An 18,460-nucleotide genomic window follows, 5' to 3' on the forward strand; every position below is an offset into this window, starting at 1 on the left:
CATCCATCTTCTACCTCTGATCCGTTCCCGAGTCGCGGGGGGGTCCAAGCCCAGCTCACCTTGGACAGGTCTGCAGTCCATCACAGAGACAGACAGACCTACGGACAGTTTAGAGTCACCAGAGAACTCAAACAGGATGTCTTTGGAGACCCAGGCTGGGAACCCAACCAGGACCTCCCTGTGAGGTAACAGTCGTAACCACTGTGCCCCAGAGAGCTCTTAATTTGACACTTATTCAAAGAATGAGAATGAGCTGCTAGTTTAAATGAACAAACAATTATTTAAGGTCAGTATGAGTCAAAGTCAACAAAAATGTTTGCTGTTATTATTTCGACAAACTTTTAAATAATAATTAACATAAAAGCCTGAAACCCCACAAATGACCTGAAGTTCAGTTCTTCTCTAACTTTTTGATGAGGAAAATCTTTATTTTGAACATGTGTGGAGAGAAGCAGCTGTATCAAACAATATCAACAAAAAAAAAGTGGTATTATTGATTAATCCAGTTATAAAATGAATTAATGCATTTTTATTGGCTGATTGACTATATTGTCTGACATCACAATGGGACGTTTAATAGTCATCAGCGGTGACGTCACAGTCAGCTTAATCCTTCGATTTAAAAATTAAAGGACAGGATCACGTGTCTGAACCGAGCAGATGACGTCACTGACCCTGCTCGTGTCCCTGATGTCCCGCTGCCGCCCAGGTGACGGCCACTGACGTCACTGGGATATATTTAACGGCCCGGGAGTGTGTGTCTGCTGAGCAGCGACATGAAGAGCGCGAGGAGTCTGCAGCAGCTCGCCGTCCCCGTGTGTCGTCATCACCGCCACCTTCCTCCTTCCGGTCGGTCCGTCGGGATCATCGGAGCGGGCTTCTCCAAAGGACAGGTGTGTGTGTGTGTCTGTTCCTGTACAACCCCCTTCAGAGCACACCTGGAGATCAGACCCGGTTCTGATTGGGTGTTTGTATTCACTGTGTGTGTGCAGCCCAGGGATGGGGTGGAACGGGGACCGGACCTGATCAGAGCAGCTGGACTTCGGGACAAACTGCAGGGACAAGGTGGGACAGCATCACTGAATTTCTGTCAGATCTGAAGGTTCATGTGTCAGAGGTCAGAGGTCAGTCTGAATTTTACAAAGCCACTTATTCTATCGATATACCGATAAGGTTTATTCGTATAATTAATTTGGTACAGTTTGTGTGTGATCTCAGTCATGCTGTACACACACACTGTGCGTGACTGTTTATATGTAGCCTCTTTGTATTCATTACGTTCAGTCAGAAAACAACTAAATGTGTTAATATATTTACTGACTCATTGCTTTATACTGATTCATTTAGTTAAAATGTAAAATCTGATTCTAAAACTCACGATAACTGAAGTTCTGGAGAGCAAAAAGGAGAGTTGTTCTAAAGAATCTGGAGGAAATAACAAACTACAAGTATCTGAAACTGTACTGAAATAAAGAACAAACTACACAGACTCTTCACGTTTCCAATGATGGACAGAAACAGGTTGTAGCTTCATTTGGAACAGCGAGAACCAAACGTCCAAGTCAGCGTTTATATTTGAATATTATTTCCATCCAAAGAGGAAATCCTGGGCACTGTAAACAGCAGCCAGAATGGTAAATCGGAGGTAGGATGGATGGAAGAAACCCAAATGTTGTGTTTAGTTAACGGCACCACACAATAACACAGGACATCAGGTCCCAATTGATTCAGTTCATTTGAAGACAGTTCAGGGTCTCTTTTTGTCTGCAGGCTGCGCAGTCAAGGATTATGGGAATCTGGCGTTTGAGGAGTTTGCCAATGACGAGCCCGTCGGCCGGGTGAAGAACGTGAGATCAGTGGGCAGCGCCAACCAGAGGCTATCCGAGGCGGTGCAGGCGGTGAAGAGGGACGGACACACAAGTGTGATGCTGGGAGGAGACCACAGGTCAGTGAACGCCTTCTTTCCTCCCTACACTGATCAGATCTGGATCAGTCCAATTCTCTGACGCCTTGTGTGTGTTTATCATCCATTCTCATCCTCCATCTTTGATAGTGACGTTTGTCTTTGTTTTTAGTTTTTTCTTGTTTTTTGAGCTTCTCGATTACAGAGAATAGAATTTGAACTGACAAGAATCAGCAGATTCTAAATATGTAACTTTTTAAAATGAAAAACACAACTATCAAAAGAAATTAATATAGAAATAAGTTCATTGTTAATGTTTGAAGCTTTGACTCAGAATAAAAGCAAGCCAGAGAAAAGATACCAGCTAAAAATAGAAAATACCAAAATAACCACTTTAAATGACTCTAAAGGTTTCAGAGAAAAAAGTCCTGAAACTTTATACAAGTTTATTAGATTCTTCTAGATTCTAGATTAGATTCTTAAAAGCTGAATTCTCAACACAACCTCCAAGTGCCTACGTAGCCTATATTAAAGTAGAAATGTGTTGAATGGTTGACTTTAGATGGAAAATCAGTTTCTCAGTCTGTCAATCATCCACCTGGAGGACTCAAGAGTCCAGTCCAGCTCAGACAGTTTAACCGAATGAGTGAGTTCAGTTTGTGAACCTGCAGTTCGCTGCAGTTAGTTTTTGATTTGATGAATTTAAACATGTGACAAATAAAAAGTGTAAAATGAACTTCCTGTTTGGTTCATTATGACTTTTGAATCTTTTTTAAACTTATATGTTTCTGTACTTTCTACTTTCGCACAATTCAGAAACACTTTTAGTTGATTTGATCTTTTTTTCATTGACACAAAGTCTGATTAAATGTATGGACGAATCTTTAACATTTTTAATCTGAGAGGAGATGAAAATCATTGTGTCTTTGTTTCTTTGTCTTCTTGTCCAGCCTGGCCATCGGCTCCATCCACGGTCACTCGGCAGCAGTCGGGGAGCTGAGTGTCGTTTGGGTGGATGCTCACGCCGACATCAACACCCCGCTGACATCACCAACAGGAAACATCCACGGCCAGCCACTGTCTTATGTCCTGTATGAGCTGCAGTCCAAGGTGAAGCCGTCAGAACTGACAGAACCAAACGTTCAGGGTCTCCCCGTCATTAAACCCGTCCTCTGTCCTTAGATCCCCGTCTTACCCAACTTCTCCTGGATCAAACCGTGTGTTTCAGCCAAAGATCTGGTCTACATCGGCCTGAGGGACGTGGATCCATCTGAGCAGTGAGGCCAGATTTAGGACGAAGTCCAACGCTTTTCCCGTCTCTTAAAGTGTGAGACATTTGTTTCTGTGTTTTCAGTCACCTCCTGAAGCTGTTGGGTGTGAAGGTGTTCTCCATGACGGAGGTGGATCAGCTCGGCGTTTCCAAGGTCATGGAGGAAACATGTGACTATCTGTCAGCCAGGTGAAGATAAGCATCTTTCCTGTCAGCGCCACTCGTGGTAACAGGCAACATATTAATCAGATATTCATTGTAATTAGGTATTTAATATTTGTTCCTGTTTTGAATATTCAGATTCATTAGTCACGTCCTGAATTTCAACCTTTTTAATAATTACATCTAAAGATGCAATTTCACTTAGTCTCTTTAAATAATGAACATCATTAGATTTTGTGTGTAGTTTTGTATCTGTGCATGTGACTGTAATTACACTCCACAGCCACACACATACTGCACGCATTAGTGTAACACAATCAGACACATTCATATGTAATCTGTGTTTTTATTCATCAGAGTGAAGAAACCCATTCATCTGAGCTATGACATCGATGCCATTGACCCCTCCGTTACCCCGGCAACAGGGACACCTGTAGTGGGAGGACTCAGCTACAGAGAAGGAGTGTACATCAGTGAACACCTGAGTCAGACAGGTAAAGAATCCTTCCAGAACGCAGCTTTGTTGCCATAGCGACTGCTGGAGTCCACCATCACACCTGTGCTCGTCCTGCAGGTCTGCTGTCGGCCGTGGACTTGGTGGAAGTGAATCCTCTGAGGGGGCGGACAGAGCAGGACGTCCAGTCCACTGTCCACACGGCCGTGGACGTCCTGCTTGGCTGTTTTGGACGTCGCCGTGAAGGAAACCACTCACCAAGTCACCGTGTGCCTGAGCCCTGATGGAGATGCCCTGTTCTCCCACTGGGAGGACAGACACCTGAATGTCTCATTATCACTTAAAACACAAGACACGAGTAACGCTGCTCATAAACTCATTTATTCAGGAACTTCCTGCAGCAATAAAATATAAAATAATGAATCAGTTTACAGGACGTGCTCACATCAGCAGTCACTTATTTTTTTAATGAAAACTGAAGCAGCCTCAAACAGGAAGTCTCTTAAACCTCAGCAGCATTTCATTGTTTCCATCATGTGATGAAACGCTTTAATCCACCTTCGTCTCAGTGACAAAACTAACCGGAGTGAAACTTCAAACATGTCTGTTCATAAAAATGAAAGTTAGTCAGCTCTGAGGTCAGTGCAGCGAAGGGCGGACGAAGGACACAGGAGCCAGATTGTGGTGCAAAATATAGCAAATGTGGAGTCATTCACACTCTGACGGCCTGAATGAGCATCAGACTGACAGCAGGAAGGGCCACGGGAGAAAAAGCCATTTGACTTCTGAACTCTTTCTCCTTAAAGCCAGAAGTCAAATTAATTTTTCACATGGCCTGAATCCTTTTCTATAGAAATACATTCAGATCCAAGGTTTTCAAAATAAAAGTTTCAGAGGATCAGCCTGTTTTAGTCACATCTGAAGCCAAAAAACAATAAAATCTATTTTACATTAAACGATGCTACAAAGGCCACAAAAATACCTCTAATTGTGTTTTTACGATAAAATCATGAGAGAGCTTCAGGCGGGGTCTCTGCAGGTCCAGCCTCTAAATCCTGGTCTTCAGGGATCCATGTAACGCAGTGGGAAGAATTTTAGTCAGTATTTAACCACAATTCATTATGAAACACAACAAGCAGACGGCAGACACCCGTTCAGAGCCATGAGCCAAACCTTTAACAGTCGGGTTGATGATCAGCCTGGAGTGACGCTGCAGAAGAAACAGGAGGATCGGGGGGTTAATCTGCTGTTTGTCCTGCAGAGTCGATGACCTCAAGGCTGAAACTGCTTCATCAATAACGCAGATGGTACTGTGGGGGGGGCAGTGACCTGTCAGTGACTGCTGACACACAGTTCAGACAGAAGTATCAGTGGCGGCTGAGGAGAAGGACTCAGTCGTCTCCTGGAGGCTGCAGCGTCTCCTGAACTCCTGTCCTCGCTCATGGATCCATTTGTTGGACACTGCAGAGCCACAGACAGGAAACAAAGTCAGGCGCTGACATTGTTTCCTGTCTGCCAGTTTCTATGTTACGTGATCAAGACTGACGGACTCACCCCACTTATTTCCCACCAGGACGGGACAGGCCGCGTGTCTGGTCCGATAGTCTCCGTCGCCGCTGGGGAACAGGTTGTACCAGAACACTGCCGTCCCCTGGAGACAACACACACTGATCAGCTGACATTAACCGACCAATGAAATGATTCCTCACTATCAACCGACTTCAAATCAAAATCAATCAGCTCATTGACAAATCAAGTAATGACTACAGCTCTAGTTCTTCCTGTTCTCGGCTGGTTCTACGGAGGAACCACAGAGTTTAATTCTTTAATTCTACCTTTTTGGGCCAAACAGCCGCTCTGACATCAGTGAAGACGGTGGCGCCTCCTGACTGGACGTCGCTCATCTGCGGCAGGAAGGAGACAGAATCAGAGTCTGAGCTGCAGCTTTATCATCAAGTCAAACACACTGAGCGTCACTGACATAGAGCAGCCAGGTGGCAATCCTGTTTCCTGTCCCCAGCTCCTCAAAGGCGTCCGGCTCGTCTTTCTGAAGATCAACAACAGCAGCAGGAAACGGGTCAGAAGGTCCGGGGGGGATCTTCAGGTTAGGACTGGAAAGAATCTGAAGACCTTTTAACTCATTTTAGAAATAAACAGACATTGTCCTCTAAGGGCCAAAAGTTTCATATTTACCCGTCCAAAGTCAAAATGAGGCTCGTACTGTCCTCCGACGCCGTAGTTCGCCACCTGCATGCACACAAACAGGAAGTTCAAAAGACCATTCAAATTCAGGAGGAAAACTGAGTGTGAGCTAAAAGTTCAGGGAAAAGAAAATGTTTTAATTGGCCCCTGAAATAAACAAAAAACAAGTGTTTTCAGGGGACAATAAAAAGTGACCCAGATTATTGAGCCTTCAGGGCCACCGTAGATGTTTTTAGATCCAATTTTAATTGATCTTCTTAAAGCACTAGAGAGCGAATGAATGAACTCCTGTAACCAGGTGTGTCACCTGAAGGTCCTCTGCGGTGCTGACGTCCAGACCGGTGATGTCCTCGATCCTCTGGTTGATCTTGTCGATGACAGGATGTTCATACGCTCCGAGCCAGGCGCTGAGAGGAGGTGGGAAAAGACCAGTCACGAACAAACAGACAAAAAACCGTCAGCACACTGAGGACGAAGGAGAAGACAGAAGGAAGCAGCTGGAGGAGAATTCAAATTTCAAATTCAAATTTAATGCCAGCAAAATCATTGAGTGATGTTAAAATGTCAACAGTCCATTATTAAATCAACTTCCCCAGACCTCGGATACTTTCCCTCGACCACCTGGACCTGAATTTAACCAGAGACCACGAGGAGGTCTCGCTGTAGACCGGATCTTAGCTGAGGAGTCACATGTTCCTCTGTCATCCTGAGTTTAAAGATGTAGACTGAAGTGACCCTGAACCAGCTCAGCAGCTCTTACCTCTTGGAGACTCTGTAATGGGCCGTGGTCAGTTTGCCTGTCTGAGGGTCATGCACCGTGGCCCGTCTGAGCTACCAATCACATTATATCACAGAGAGAGGGAGAGAGAGAGAGAGGCCGGTCACTAACTGACTCTGAGCTGCTGCAGTCGAGGAGGCAACAGGAGAACCAGGTACAATCAGTCGTCACAAACTGATGGAGAAAAAGCTTTCTTCATTCAGAAGAGTCTGAATTCTTCCAGAAGACACGGCAGGAAACAAACAGTTGCTTTTTAGCTGTGAGAATCTCCTGCTGCCACCTCAACAAAAGAAGAGTCAGACATTAAAATGTTTGACTCTATCCCTCCCTCGTGTGCAGAACAGACAGAGGGGGGGGTTCGTCCCCACAGGAGCAGACAGTCAACATCAGATCAGGTGATCGGTGTGGGGAATAAAACAGCCACTGATGAAAAATGTTGCGATTCAGATTTTATCAGTCTTTGCTGAACTACCAGCTGAATTTGTATCCGTGTTGCTGCAGATGAGGAACCTTTCTGCTTATTTTGTCCCGTCTCTGAACTGGATGTCTCTCCGTCACCATGTTGGCTTCATGTTTCTGCTCTTGCAGGGACTTGGGGGGGGGGGTGTCTTACCTCTTGCTGATGCGGTAGTGGGCCGTCTCCAGGGCGCCAGTGAGAGGATTGGAGATGGTGGCTCGACGCAGCTGTGGAGCCAATCGGCTGAGTCGGTTACAGGGAGACAAACACTCACTCCCTGAACACTTACATCTACAGGGGGGGGGGTTACTGCTTGATACAAAGGGCTCAAGAAAAAGCTCACTCTGGACGAGGTCTGCAGTTCATCACAGAGACAAACAGGATGTCTTTGGAGGCCCCAGGCTGGGAACCCAAGTGTTGTGTTGCAACGAGACTCCCTGTCAGATTCTACTGACATCAAACATCACATAATCTTTGTTTTAGAGCTATTCAGTGTAAAAAATGATCATTTCATCTGAATCTGAGGCCACACGACTCAGACTCAGATATCGATCAGCTCTGAACTGTTTTGCTTAAATGCTTTTATTTTAGTGAGTAAGTGCACAGGGAACAGGAAGAGAGAGAATGACCTGCTCCAAAGATCTCTAGCCAGAGACTCTACATTAATGTGTATGCTTTCTAACTCCCTCCCCCCGCTGTAACGTCTCAGACTCTACATCCTCTGATGGTGAACTTCAGCTCTGATTTAACTTTAACTTTGATCCAAATGTCTTAAAAACATTTTTACAGGAGCAATGACCTGATCTTGCCACGGTCGCTCACCCTGGGTTTGGCCAGCTCTTTGACCTTCTCCATCTCTTTGTCTGACACAATGTCATGATAGCGGACTATGCGGGGGCTGTCCCACTCGTCCTCCTGCTTCACTGGACCAATCATGTACCTCGGGTGGCGGTTGTTGTCATAGTAACGGCAGAAAAGGCGGCTCTGCCTGCGAGGAGTCTGACAAGACGATAAGAGGAGCGACCGTCATCACCTGCAACAGACAGAAGTGGCGTTTGTGCGTCTGCTCTCTGCTCACCATCTTGACACCTTCGCCGCGACACAGCTGCTCGTACTTCCTCCGCTCTGGCAGGTAGTCATCAGGGTGACGAGGCATCTGCCTTCCCTCCCCCTTCTCTCCCACTTCCACCTTCTTCTGTTTGGCCAGCTGGTACTCGAAGTACTTCAGATTCCCATTGGCTCGCTGGTGAGTCCCATCTAGACACAAAATTCAAAACAGTCTGAGATCGTTTTTAATCAAACTGATGGAGAAAAGTGAAATAAAATTCTATCAGATAAAAATATTTCAAATATTGCTTGTGAAATTTGGACCTGCTGCATGGTTAACGGAAGCGGTGCAAACTTTCATTCACATTTCATTTACGTGCTTTTATTTTCTAATAATGATTTCTCTGCACTTCAGCCACATTAACTGTGATCAGGACTTTGTCCTTCTGTCCTCTGACTGATCTCAAGGGGAGTGAGGCGGTTCTGACCGAGCTCCAGCAGCCTCCTGGTGAAGTCCAGAGCCCTCTCCAGCTCCCCCTGCTGGTACACAGAGTAGCTCAGGTAGTCCAGGATGGTGACAGCGTCCACGGTGTTGGAGGTCTCCCCCTGGTCCAGCTGCTTCAGGGCCTGAACCATCCACAGCTCTGTGTGGTAGTAGTCCGCCTCCGAATACGCCACCTTCCCGAGGTCGAAGCAGTCGTCCACTGTCATGGTGGGCCGGAGCGAGGCCATGGAGGAGGAGCCTGAGCAGATGACAGGAGAGGAAAGAAGCTTTTTAAAAGATTCACTTTACAGCAGGAAGCTTCTCCAGCGCCCAGGGTCCTCTGGGCTCCAGCCCCTCGATGCTCTGACAGACAACTACAGTCTTCAACAGAGTCTGTGATATTGATTTACAGACGAAATATCGATCTAACTGATAATCAGCTGGTCTGGACCTGGCAGCTGTCCAGTGGAGATGGTGTCAGTGTCCAGCTGGTAGGTGTCCTGCAGCCGCATCAGAGCTTTGGCCGCTCCAGTCTGATCATCGTCGTTTGGGAAGTGCTGCCTCTGGATAGTGAGGTTGGAGATGAACCCTGAAACACACACAGAGACATCATAAATCATGCCTCTGATGTTTCTGACAGTTTGAGCTACAGATGGACAGAATTTCTTTAAGTCTTCAACATCTGTCAGTTTGTCCCTTTTAACATTAAATCTTTTCTGTATTTAATGTAATTTAAATGTAAAAATGTAAAAATGTAATTTTAACACAAAGTGTTAAAAGGAATGTGACATCGCACGGTGTGTGTGTATATACCATCAGACATGTCAGTGAGCACCAGATTCTCCAGCTCCCCCCACTCTGTGTTCAGTCTCTTCATCAGTTTGAAGGCGTTCACAGGGTGCCCCAGGAAGCTCTCAGGGTCCTGAGTGGCAGCAGCTGCGAGGACGTCCAGTTTATCAGCCCATCTACACACACAGAGAAAATTTCAATCTTCAAGCAACGGTCTGTCAGTCCTCCCTCCCCTCCTGTCTATTCATTCATCTTCTACTTCTTATCTGTTTCCGGGTCACCCTGGACAGGTCTCCAGTCCATCACAGAGACAGACAGTGACCAACAACCACTCAGAACTACGGACAGCTTAGAGTCACGAATGAATCCAAACAGGATGTCTTTGGAGGCCCCAGGCCGGGAACCGGACCAGGACCTTCAGAGAGCGCCACTGTGACACCATGCTGGAGCATCATTTAAAAAAAGAATATCATCTTCTCAATCTAACCTTCTGATCTGCTCCAGCTTGGTCTCCTCCGCTCTGATGTAGTCCTTCAGAGACGTGACCAGGTCCTTCTCGGTGAACAGCAGGTCAGTCATCTGACCTGGAAACACACATTATGTTTGATTTCAGATGTTTCCAGGTCTGAGACGTCCAGATTGAAACAAAAGGAGTCTCCAGTTTGATTCCCAGAAGGAAATAGGCTGATAGGCAGCAAAAACAAGTGGTTTAACTCACCGATGGAGGTGAAGAAGTCACTGTGAGCCGAAGAGGAAGTGACACAGGGCAAGAGGACACAGAAGAACAGCCAGGAGGCCGCCATTCTGCCTTCAACACATGAACACAGTGACGGAGGATCAAAGTTAAATCAGAGAAACTTAGATTGTTCTGACTTCAGCTTCAAAAACCTTCGATTGGTCAAAGTGACCACGAGATATTCAACTGAATCTAAAATGGTCGACTTCCTGTCCGCAGGTTCGGGTTCACTGCTGACTCTAAAGCTGTCCCTGTGACGGACAGGTGACCTGTCCAGGATGGACCGCCCTCTCCAGTGTCACCTGTGATTGGCTCCACCTCCTGGCCTTCACAGCTGATTGGCTGGATGTTCGGATCTGAAGCCAATAGGACCTTTAACGTGTCCAAGATGGCGCCGTTGAGTCCTGTAGCCACGCCCACTGAATATGTCACTATTGCACGTGCTAAGAATGTTTGAATAAAATGTCAAATTCAGACTTTATTCTATTCTGAACGCTCCCGGTTTGTTGTCCCTTTTTATTTCCTAACATCTTGACCGGCTGTGTGTGTCTGAAACTATAGTTTCACAGCAACACGACACACTTCAGCTGTGTGTTGTTGTAGAAAGACAACGGAACTAAAACTAACTTTTATTTGTCTGTCTTCGGATAGAAGCGGAGTCACCGGGGAACCGGATGGTAACGGAGACAGCGGGAGAACCTTCTGGACGGACCGACACCGGAGGCTTATTTACCGGGCCTGATCCCGAGGACAGCCCGGAAAGAGGAAACGTCCGGCCGACTCAGAGCCGCAGATACTGTCAGTGTTTATCTGCTGCGGAGAAAAACAACCGCAAACACACACTTCCGATGTTTCCTCTGGTTCTTCCGTTTCCGCCAACATGGCGACGATCATCTCGTTCCCGCCACCTGCCGGTCTGGAGTGAAGCTGAAACAAAATGTCGGCTAACTCCTCATTTTAATGAAGTGTCCCGTTTCCCGCTTCAAGAAAAAAACTTTTAGGTTTGACTCCCTCCAAACTAAAACATTTAAGATTCAAACCGTAAATCAGAAAAGTGTTTAGCTGTTCAGAAGGTTTTCTTTCCTTTTATATTAGATGTTATATCAGGGTTCTTATTGTTTCCTCTCTGTTCTGGATGGTTGGCTTCTGTAGGCCTGTTTTTGAATTTACTGATATTTTAGATGTGTGTGTGATGGACACCTACAAAATTAAAGCATGACAGTCCCATTAATGGGCGATGAAATTAAATATACTGAAGGACACAAACACAACAACCTCCATCTGACAGTGTTTGGATTTGGATCTTCTTATTCAGGTTTCTCCCTGTTGTGCATCCAGCTTTAATTCAGTGTTGGATTTATTGATCTTCAGTCACATCAGTTTAATAATCAGCAGAACACACACACACACACACACAGTCTCAGCACTTTGGTGCTTCAGGTCTCAGTGTGTTTCAGTTCAGACGTTTTCTTCGTCAGCTTCTCAACACATGAAGGAAAAAAGCGTAGACCTAAAGAACCTGCTCTTGTCTCCTCTCCTCTGTCCTTCTTTTATACAAACATACATTTTGAGGTTTGATGTTTATTCTTTTGTGAGTTTTCCTGATTTTCTAGAAAGATCCCCCACGAGAGAAGCTGCATCGTGGGCTTCCTGGTTGTTTAAACAGAGACCTCATGTTGGATCAGAAGCTGGTCATGTTTCCTCTGCTGCAAAAACTCCCTTTTCACAGTCTGGATAATTTGTTCTTTAATCAGACTGAGATCTGAACCAAAACCAGGTCCCTGGTCCAGTACTGCTCCTCCCATTGGCTCAGTGGTAGCTGTATCCGGGCAGAGGGAGTGTCTGACCCTCCTTGGCCTCAAAGAAAGTGTAGGACAGTGTGATGGTGTTGACCCGGGCCATCCTGGGGTCCTCATCAAACTCTGGGTCGATGTAGAAGAAGACGGGCATGTCCACTTCCTCGTGGGGATTCAGACGCTGCTCCTCAAAGCAGAAACACTGCAGCAGGAGACAGGTGAAGTTATGACCAGAAGAGGAACAGTTTGTTTCTGTGTCTGACAGGGACCTACCTGGATCTTGTTGAAGTACTGACCCGCCTCGAAGGGCACCACGTTGTAGGTAGAGATGCCGATGATGGCTTTGTCTGTGGGGTTTTTGGCTCTGTAGAACGCCAACGCCGTCTCACCAGGAACCACCTGCACAACAAAAACATGAATCCTTTAAAAACACCTGACAAACTGACGGGGTCTCTGCTCAGCCTCACAGGAAGTGTAGATGCTTCTAAATATCAGCAGGTCAGTAGAGCGTTATTGTAAACAAATTATTTCTGAGTCGTGTCCATCATGTTACAAACGTGTTTGAGTCCAACGTGAGTTTTTGAGGACTGAGGGGGAGCTGATCTTACAAAGATCTCAGTCTGCTGTGGTCTGAAGTTCCACTGCATGCTGGCATGTGTGTCAGCATTGAACGTGATCTTCAGGACTCGTTCCTTCACCGGCTTCATCGTCTCCACCTGGTCCATGTCGTGGCCAGCTACTGCTGTGCCGCCGAGCCCTGACGCCTGACAAACAAATACGGTCACACAGGGGAAAACCTTGGCTCAGGATCAGGGCGTTTGGCATTTCCTCTCCTCACCTGACAGTACAGTCTGTAGAGCGGCACTGCAGCGTATGACAGGCCGATCATTCCCACTCCAGCTGCGGCGATGTAGGTCAGCGCCGTCTTGTTCCTGGTCTTCCAGTCCTCCTCTTGGCCTTTGGACTTCCTGCTGCGGCTCTTCATGCCTCGGCTCTGAAATCGCAGAGGAAGCTTCCTCTGCAGGAAGTGTTCAGTCTGAGAGTACAGCGTCCTGCCAGCGTTGTGATGTAACGCCCGGACACACCGCGTCAACAGCGTTGCGGCGTGATTATGGGAGAGGGACGGATGCAGGAGAGACAGCAGCATGTCCAACACTGCAGTCGGTCCACACCTGAAGCTGAAGGACACACACAATCAGCTCTGAATGGACACAAATTAACACAAAATAATCATAAAACTTGCAGATGTGAATTAAAAGACATCTTTCAATTCAATTTTTTTCCAATAAATCAGAATACAACTAATTATAATTCCATTCATATTATCAGACAAACTAAACATGCTAGAGATTTGAGGACCAGGAAATATTCTCATAGCACCAAACCAATAAACTAAACTGAAGATGTTGTTGATGGCTGTTCTGTTTCAGTATTTGGTCTTATTGTCCATCATGTCCTCATGTCTCTGTGACAACATTTGTCTGAGCAGGAAACATCCAGTCAGACAATCAGACACACAATTTAAACACCCTGTTGTTATTTAACCTATCTCACGTTATGCTGAAACATGAATGTTAATTTTATAAAACACAGCAAATTCTTAATGTCCAGTTTTTAACGGAGATTCCGAGCTCAGGGTTTCAGTTTAGCTTCGTTGATCCGAAAAAAAACAAACAAAAAAAAAAAATTAAAATCTGGAAAACGGAAATAAACAGAGAACATGGACATAAATAAGAAACTTCATCAAATAATGACATAAAAACGGTGATACCTGAAATCAGCTGACTTTCACAGCGACACTTTACCAAACAGGCAGCACGGAAACACGTCACTGCGGTGGGACACTATCAGCTCCCCGGAAACCGGGACCAGAAGAAAGGTTCCGGACAGGAACCAACAGTGTTCAGAAACACAACCGACAGTTTCAGTCACTTTATTCATCATCTACTCTGTCAGAGATTTAACACATAATATGATAGAATAGGTTTAAACTGTCACTGGTTCACACTGACATCTCTGTGTATTTTCTTTGTCTTTTTAATCATTTTGAGTTTCATTGTGTTTGATTTTCAGTTGTTATATTTTTGTTGGTCTGTTTGTTTACAGTCATTGAAATATATTTTTTCCCTCTGTATTTTGTGTGTCTTTGTGTGGTGAGTCTTCATTATAACAGATTAAATATGAAACACTGATTTGTTGTGTGCAGTGTCCCCTGTGTGGTGCCGGTATTGTGTGTTCTTATTGTGTCTCCGGCTGTGTGTGAGTCGGAGGCTCGTACGGCGGCCGTGCGGGGTCAGACGCGCTCGGCGGTCGGTCGGAGGGCTGCAGTCATGGAGGGGGTCACCGTCGGACAGGTATTCGATGCGGAATGTATCCTCAGCAAGCGGCCGAGGAAGGTAAGCGGAGGGCGGCCAGAGGAGCGGCGGGGCTCGGGCTGCCGGGGCGGCGGAGGCCGAAGCTCTGACCGGCTGTGTGTGTCTGTCCGCAGGGGAAGTTCGAGTATCTGGTGAAGTGGAGGGGCTGGTCGTCCAAGTGAGTGGCTAGCTAGCTGCTAACCGACACGGAGGAGCGGAGCGGCGGCAGACAATGGCCCGGTTCTCCGGGGGGAGACACCGGCCAACAGCCCCCGCTGCTCGGCTCGATGTTCGGCTTTCTGCTCTCTGATACACCGAGACACTGATGCTAGAACCGGGTCACCGGGACCTGGGGGCCCAGGGGACCGGGGACCGGGGGTTCACATGAGTCTGTTTAAAAACGGAAGATTTCAGTGAAGAATCAAACAAAAGAGCAGATATCGAACTCTCTTCCTTTAAATAATTTAATATGTAAAATGCCCCAGCACACTGAGAGCATTTAGGTTTATCCTCACATCGATCATCCTGATCTGTCTGGTCCCATTACACCACCCACCAGAAACTTTATCTGATTCTGATTCATCAGCAGTTCATCACAAACCCAAACAAACTATTTTATTGTCTTCCTTTCAGACACAATAGCTGGGAGCCGGAAGAAAATATTCTGGACCCGAGACTATTGGCAGCGTTTCACAAAAGGTCTGTGTGTATGTCTGTCTTTGGATGGTATCTTCTTCATGTTGAAACGTGCACGTCTGTGTTTGAACACTTCCTGTTCCTTTTGTTCCAGAGAACAAGAGCGGGAGCTTCTGTTCCAGAAGAAGGGGAAGAGGCCGCGGGGCCGACCACGGAAGATTCTGGTGATGACCTGAGCTGTGATCCGGATCCAAGTCCCAGATCCTGCTTCCTCTCTTTCATTCATGTTCTGTCTCTTTTCAGCCGCCGGTGCCGACCACCACCAAAGACAGCCGCTCTTCATCCTCCTCCTCCTCGGGCCTCCTGTCGTCGGCCTCTTCTTCCTCAGATGACGAAGACCACTCAAAGAAAGTGAAGCGTGTCCACCCCATCCCCCAGAAGAGGCCCCAGATCATGCTGGCCAAACCCAACCGCCCTCGAAAGAAGAAGCGTGGGAGGAAGCCGCTGCACCCCGACCTGAGAGCTTTACGACAGGTGAAGAGCCGACCTCCAACCCCCCCCACCCCTCCTCTTCCTGTACGCCACCATCAGGCGCACAGGCCACCCAGAGACGAGCCTCGGTCCGGAGTCAAGAAGCCTCTGCAGCCCGCCAGCTTCACCTACACCGGGTTGAGCAGGACCTCCAGAGACGAGGCTGGCTCCGCCTCGCAGACCTCCTCCTTCTCACAGGCAGTGGCCACCAAATCCGGATCCCTCAGCTGCATCTGGACCAGCCGCTCCCTGTCCTCATCCATGCCCTCCTCCGGCTCCTCTCACAACAAGGTCAGTCCTGCAGCACAAAGTAAGAACTCTGTGTCCGACCTGAAGCGCTCCATGTCAGAATCAGGCAGCAGAGATGCCTTCAGAGTGTCGCCTCTGAAACAAAGCGGCGGTTCAGGGTCGTTGGGTCTGCATGGCGGCGTTGGGGGCAGCCAGGCGGCAGCCCAGCGCTCCCAGCTGGGCCAGCGGAGGCAGGAGAGCGTGGGAGGCCAGAGCGGGTCGGTTCAGCACAAGCAGCAGAACTTTGGCCTTTCCAAACCGTCTTTGTCCTCACCCTCGCCTCGAGACCGAGTTAACCAGGCGCTGAGCCTCCGAGCCCTCAACCTGCAGAGCGTCAGCAAGCCGTCGGCCGGGAGCGGTCTTCATGGAGGCAACACAGGCAGCGCAGTGGCCACAGCGTCCAGGTCAAGCTCACGGAGTGGCAGCAGTATCGTCATAAAAGGAGGCGTGACGAGTATCAAAACCGGAGGGCAGCGCCCGGGTCTGGCTGCAGGCGGGGCTGCAGAGCAGGGCAGAGGGAAGGAACTGCTGACAGGAGCAAGCTCCGGCCGGGGGAACGGCGGTGGGAGGCAGGAGGACAGGAAACATGTGCTGATCTCTCAGAACCGGAGCCTGAATGAATTCAGCACCGGAGACTCAGATGAAACCAGCAGCAGCGAATCCGAGCATGGCGCCTTGCTCTATCCCAGCAACAGCCGGCCCAGCCTCGGCAACGACGCCACCGAGTCGGACACAGAAACGGACTGGCGGCCGACCCGCAACCTTATGGAGCACGTCTTTGTGACTGACGTCACCGCCAACTTCATCACAGTGACGGTGAAGGAGTCTCCGACCAGCGTGGGATTCTTCAATTCACGGAACCACTGAGGGGCGTCAGTGACACAGCTCAACCTCACAACACCCTACAGCTGCCACCGCCACGTGATTTCACAGTGAAGATGAAATCTCCAGGAACTCTGATGTTTGGACCCCGTTTACTCCTGAACGCAGTCTGAGTCTGAAAGAACAGAACTCACCTGAACAGGAAACACCAGGAGGCTCAGACCTACAGAGCCCTGAGTAGAACAGGATCAGGAACCAGTCCAGGACTAAAGTCATCTGATTTGAGTTGTTTTCTCTAAAGATGAAACAAATAGTTGAGTATTAGAATGACAGAAAGTTTAAGTTATTTTTTAAGTTAAAATGTTAAAGAATCTGTTTCCAGTTTCACAATTTTAAGGTGAAAATGATGAGTAGAAAATAGAGCATTAAAATAATTAGCGAGCGTCGGCCCCAGTTTTCTACCTTTTCAGCTTCACTCAAAGTATAACTGACAGAAATAAGATGTTCCAACTAACGGGAAACTTCTTGTTTCATCCAAAGAAACAACAGAAAAGTCAGAAAGAGCCTTAAAATCCAAAACCCACAATTCCCCTCTTTGAGCTGAGCGTCTGATTGTCTGGGCTGTTGTTGAGTCGTGGGCGACCTTAAATTGTGACTTTTTTTGAATGGAGTTTGGTCCAGAGTGGATTTGACAGGTCAGAGCTTTCAGCTGCAGACCCTGAGCTCAGTAAAGCCAAGAAAAAGTTGTGTGTGGTCACAGACGATTTCCTCACACGGTGACTCCTGAAGACGATCTCCACCATCAGCTGCCGCTCTCAGGTGAAAACGGGGTTAAACGCCATCTCTCCAGTGCCTCAGGACTCCCATCATCCCCTACTGCCGCCGTTCAGCTGCTGGTGACGACCGGTTTGAGTCGGACGTTTGTGCTCGTTGGACCGTATCAAACTAAATATGTGACTTTTAATCAGCAGCATGTTTCAAAAATATTCTGACAAAAAGAAAAAAAGAAGTGACGTCTGATGGACTTTCATAAACAAACGAATCCCATTCAGGGTTTCTGTTTTCGTCTTTCAGTTCTCAGACCAAAGTTTTAGGAATGTGAATCCTATTTTTTTTTTTTCCTTTGTTGTTAGTTATTGACAGTATTTCTTGCACCACACACATTATCATTGTAAACTCATTATCTCATTCCATCATCACATTTCACCAGTTTTATACAATTTTAATACGTTTGCCGTCTCAGTGTTGAAATATGTGTTAATTTATATTTGTAAATATGTTTTTTCATGTGATATCTGATCTATCTGGTGCTCATGTTGGCTAACTAGCTGCAGATATTGTAGCCTGTGTGCCTCTGCCATTTTCAAGGTATTTGAAATAAACCATAAGAAGCTAAAGGATTATAAATGTTCCTGTGTGGAGTCACATGGCCTACACCAACAGGTGGCGCTGGTGGACAGTGAAAGCACCACCTGGTGACTCCAACTGTTCAACTGTTTGATTTAAACTTTTTGAAAAACTTATTTAATCTTTATTTATTCCTGGTCAGAGATTATCAGAAACTATTCATTGTTTATTTATACACTTTGATTTGTTTTGAATTTTAAAAAGCAGGAAATTTTAAAAAGCCAATTAATAAATTAAACTTAATGAACTCTAATGTTAAAGGAGCCACGTCTAAGTGTTATTGCTAAGTGTAGCTAACATTAGCATTAGCTGCAGTACATTTTCAGGGATCTGTCTGGACCCCG

General features: G+C 46.8%; 4 protein-coding genes across 11 annotated transcripts; 2 read left to right on the top strand and 2 right to left on the bottom strand.

Annotated features, from left to right (window-relative positions):
• Positions 1-68: 68 nt before the first annotated feature.
• On the top strand, positions 69-4,818 carry arg1 (arginase 1). The gene is made up of 9 exons (XM_029527343.1): positions 69-185; positions 710-893; positions 993-1,065; positions 1,771-1,945; positions 2,854-3,013; positions 3,086-3,180; positions 3,258-3,362; positions 3,693-3,829; positions 3,910-4,818. Exons 2-9 carry the CDS (start codon positions 777-779, stop codon positions 4,071-4,073), a joined length of 1,026 nt encoding a protein of 341 aa, XP_029383203.1. The 5' UTR covers positions 69-185; positions 710-776; the 3' UTR covers positions 4,074-4,818.
• Positions 4,152-11,126, bottom strand: LOC115059701 (prolyl 4-hydroxylase subunit alpha-1-like). Of its 8 annotated transcripts, none has more exons than XM_029527336.1 (16): positions 10,910-11,126; positions 10,265-10,350; positions 10,034-10,130; positions 9,571-9,722; positions 9,209-9,346; positions 8,762-9,016; positions 8,305-8,483; positions 8,049-8,225; positions 7,383-7,453; positions 6,752-6,817; positions 6,299-6,398; positions 5,983-6,036; positions 5,771-5,836; positions 5,625-5,693; positions 5,344-5,440; positions 4,152-5,250 (listed from the first exon to the last, which is right to left on the bottom strand). In XM_029527336.1, exons 2-16 carry the CDS (start codon positions 10,347-10,349, stop codon positions 5,144-5,146), a joined length of 1,713 nt encoding a protein of 570 aa, XP_029383196.1. In that variant the 5' UTR covers position 10,350; positions 10,910-11,126; the 3' UTR covers positions 4,152-5,143. The 8 variants fall into 8 exon arrangements, with proteins under 8 accessions (XP_029383196.1, XP_029383195.1, XP_029383198.1 ...); XM_029527335.1 differs by having other exon boundaries at positions 10,265-10,354; XM_029527338.1 differs by having other exon boundaries at positions 11,016-11,084.
• A 453-nt stretch (positions 11,127-11,579) lies between these two features.
• cox11 (cytochrome c oxidase assembly homolog 11 (yeast)) lies at positions 11,580-13,925 on the bottom strand. Its single transcript, XM_029527990.1, has 5 exons — positions 13,850-13,925; positions 12,917-13,256; positions 12,687-12,842; positions 12,352-12,477; positions 11,580-12,280 (listed from the first exon to the last, which is right to left on the bottom strand). Exons 2-5 carry the CDS (start codon positions 13,223-13,225, stop codon positions 12,092-12,094), a joined length of 780 nt encoding a protein of 259 aa, XP_029383850.1. The 5' UTR covers positions 13,226-13,256; positions 13,850-13,925; the 3' UTR covers positions 11,580-12,091.
• A 422-nt stretch (positions 13,926-14,347) lies between these two features.
• Positions 14,348-18,347, top strand: LOC115059891 (chromobox protein homolog 2-like). The gene is made up of 5 exons (XM_029527637.1): positions 14,348-14,474; positions 14,567-14,610; positions 15,066-15,131; positions 15,223-15,292; positions 15,372-18,347. Exons 1-5 carry the CDS (start codon positions 14,409-14,411, stop codon positions 16,752-16,754), a joined length of 1,629 nt encoding a protein of 542 aa, XP_029383497.1. The 5' UTR covers positions 14,348-14,408; the 3' UTR covers positions 16,755-18,347.
• Positions 18,348-18,460: the final 113 nt, after the last annotated feature.

The sequence above is a fragment of the Echeneis naucrates genome, chromosome 19 (genome assembly GCF_900963305.1).
Source record: "Echeneis naucrates chromosome 19, fEcheNa1.1, whole genome shotgun sequence".
NCBI lineage: Eukaryota > Metazoa > Chordata > Actinopteri > Carangiformes > Echeneidae > Echeneis > Echeneis naucrates.

Bases quoted from the DNA above. Each gene is read 5' to 3' on its own strand.
- LOC115059891 (XM_029527637.1), top strand. From the start codon at position 14,409: ATGGAGGGGGTCACCGTCGGACAGGTATTCGATGCGGAATGTATCCTC. The intron at 15,132-15,222 runs GTCTGTGTGTAT...CTTTTGTTCCAG, and splicing joins TTGGCAGCGTTTCACAAAAG to AGAACAAGAGCGGGAGCTTC. The intron at 15,293-15,371 runs GTGATGACCTGA...GTCTCTTTTCAG, and splicing joins GCCGACCACGGAAGATTCTG to CCGCCGGTGCCGACCACCAC.
- cox11 (XM_029527990.1), bottom strand. From the start codon at position 13,225: ATGCTGCTGTCTCTCCTGCATCCGTCCCTCTCCCATAATCACGCCGCA. The intron at 12,843-12,916 runs GTGAGGAGAGGA...TTTGTTTGTCAG, and splicing joins TCTACAGACTGTACTGTCAG to GCGTCAGGGCTCGGCGGCAC. The intron at 12,281-12,351 runs GTAGGTCCCTGT...CTCCTGCTGCAG, and splicing joins AGTACTTCAACAAGATCCAG to TGTTTCTGCTTTGAGGAGCA.
- arg1 (XM_029527343.1), top strand. From the start codon at position 777: ATGAAGAGCGCGAGGAGTCTGCAGCAGCTCGCCGTCCCCGTGTGTCGT. The intron at 3,363-3,692 runs GTGAAGATAAGC...TTTATTCATCAG, and splicing joins TGTGACTATCTGTCAGCCAG to AGTGAAGAAACCCATTCATC. The intron at 3,830-3,909 runs GTAAAGAATCCT...CTCGTCCTGCAG, and splicing joins TGAACACCTGAGTCAGACAG to GTCTGCTGTCGGCCGTGGAC.
- LOC115059701 (XM_029527336.1), bottom strand. From the start codon at position 10,349: ATGGCGGCCTCCTGGCTGTTCTTCTGTGTCCTCTTGCCCTGTGTCACT. The intron at 8,226-8,304 runs GTGAGCAGAGAG...TCGTCTTGTCAG, and splicing joins GCGGCGAAGGTGTCAAGATG to ACTCCTCGCAGGCAGAGCCG. The intron at 6,399-6,751 runs GTAAGAGCTGCT...ACCTCCTCTCAG, and splicing joins CATTACAGAGTCTCCAAGAG to CGCCTGGCTCGGAGCGTATG.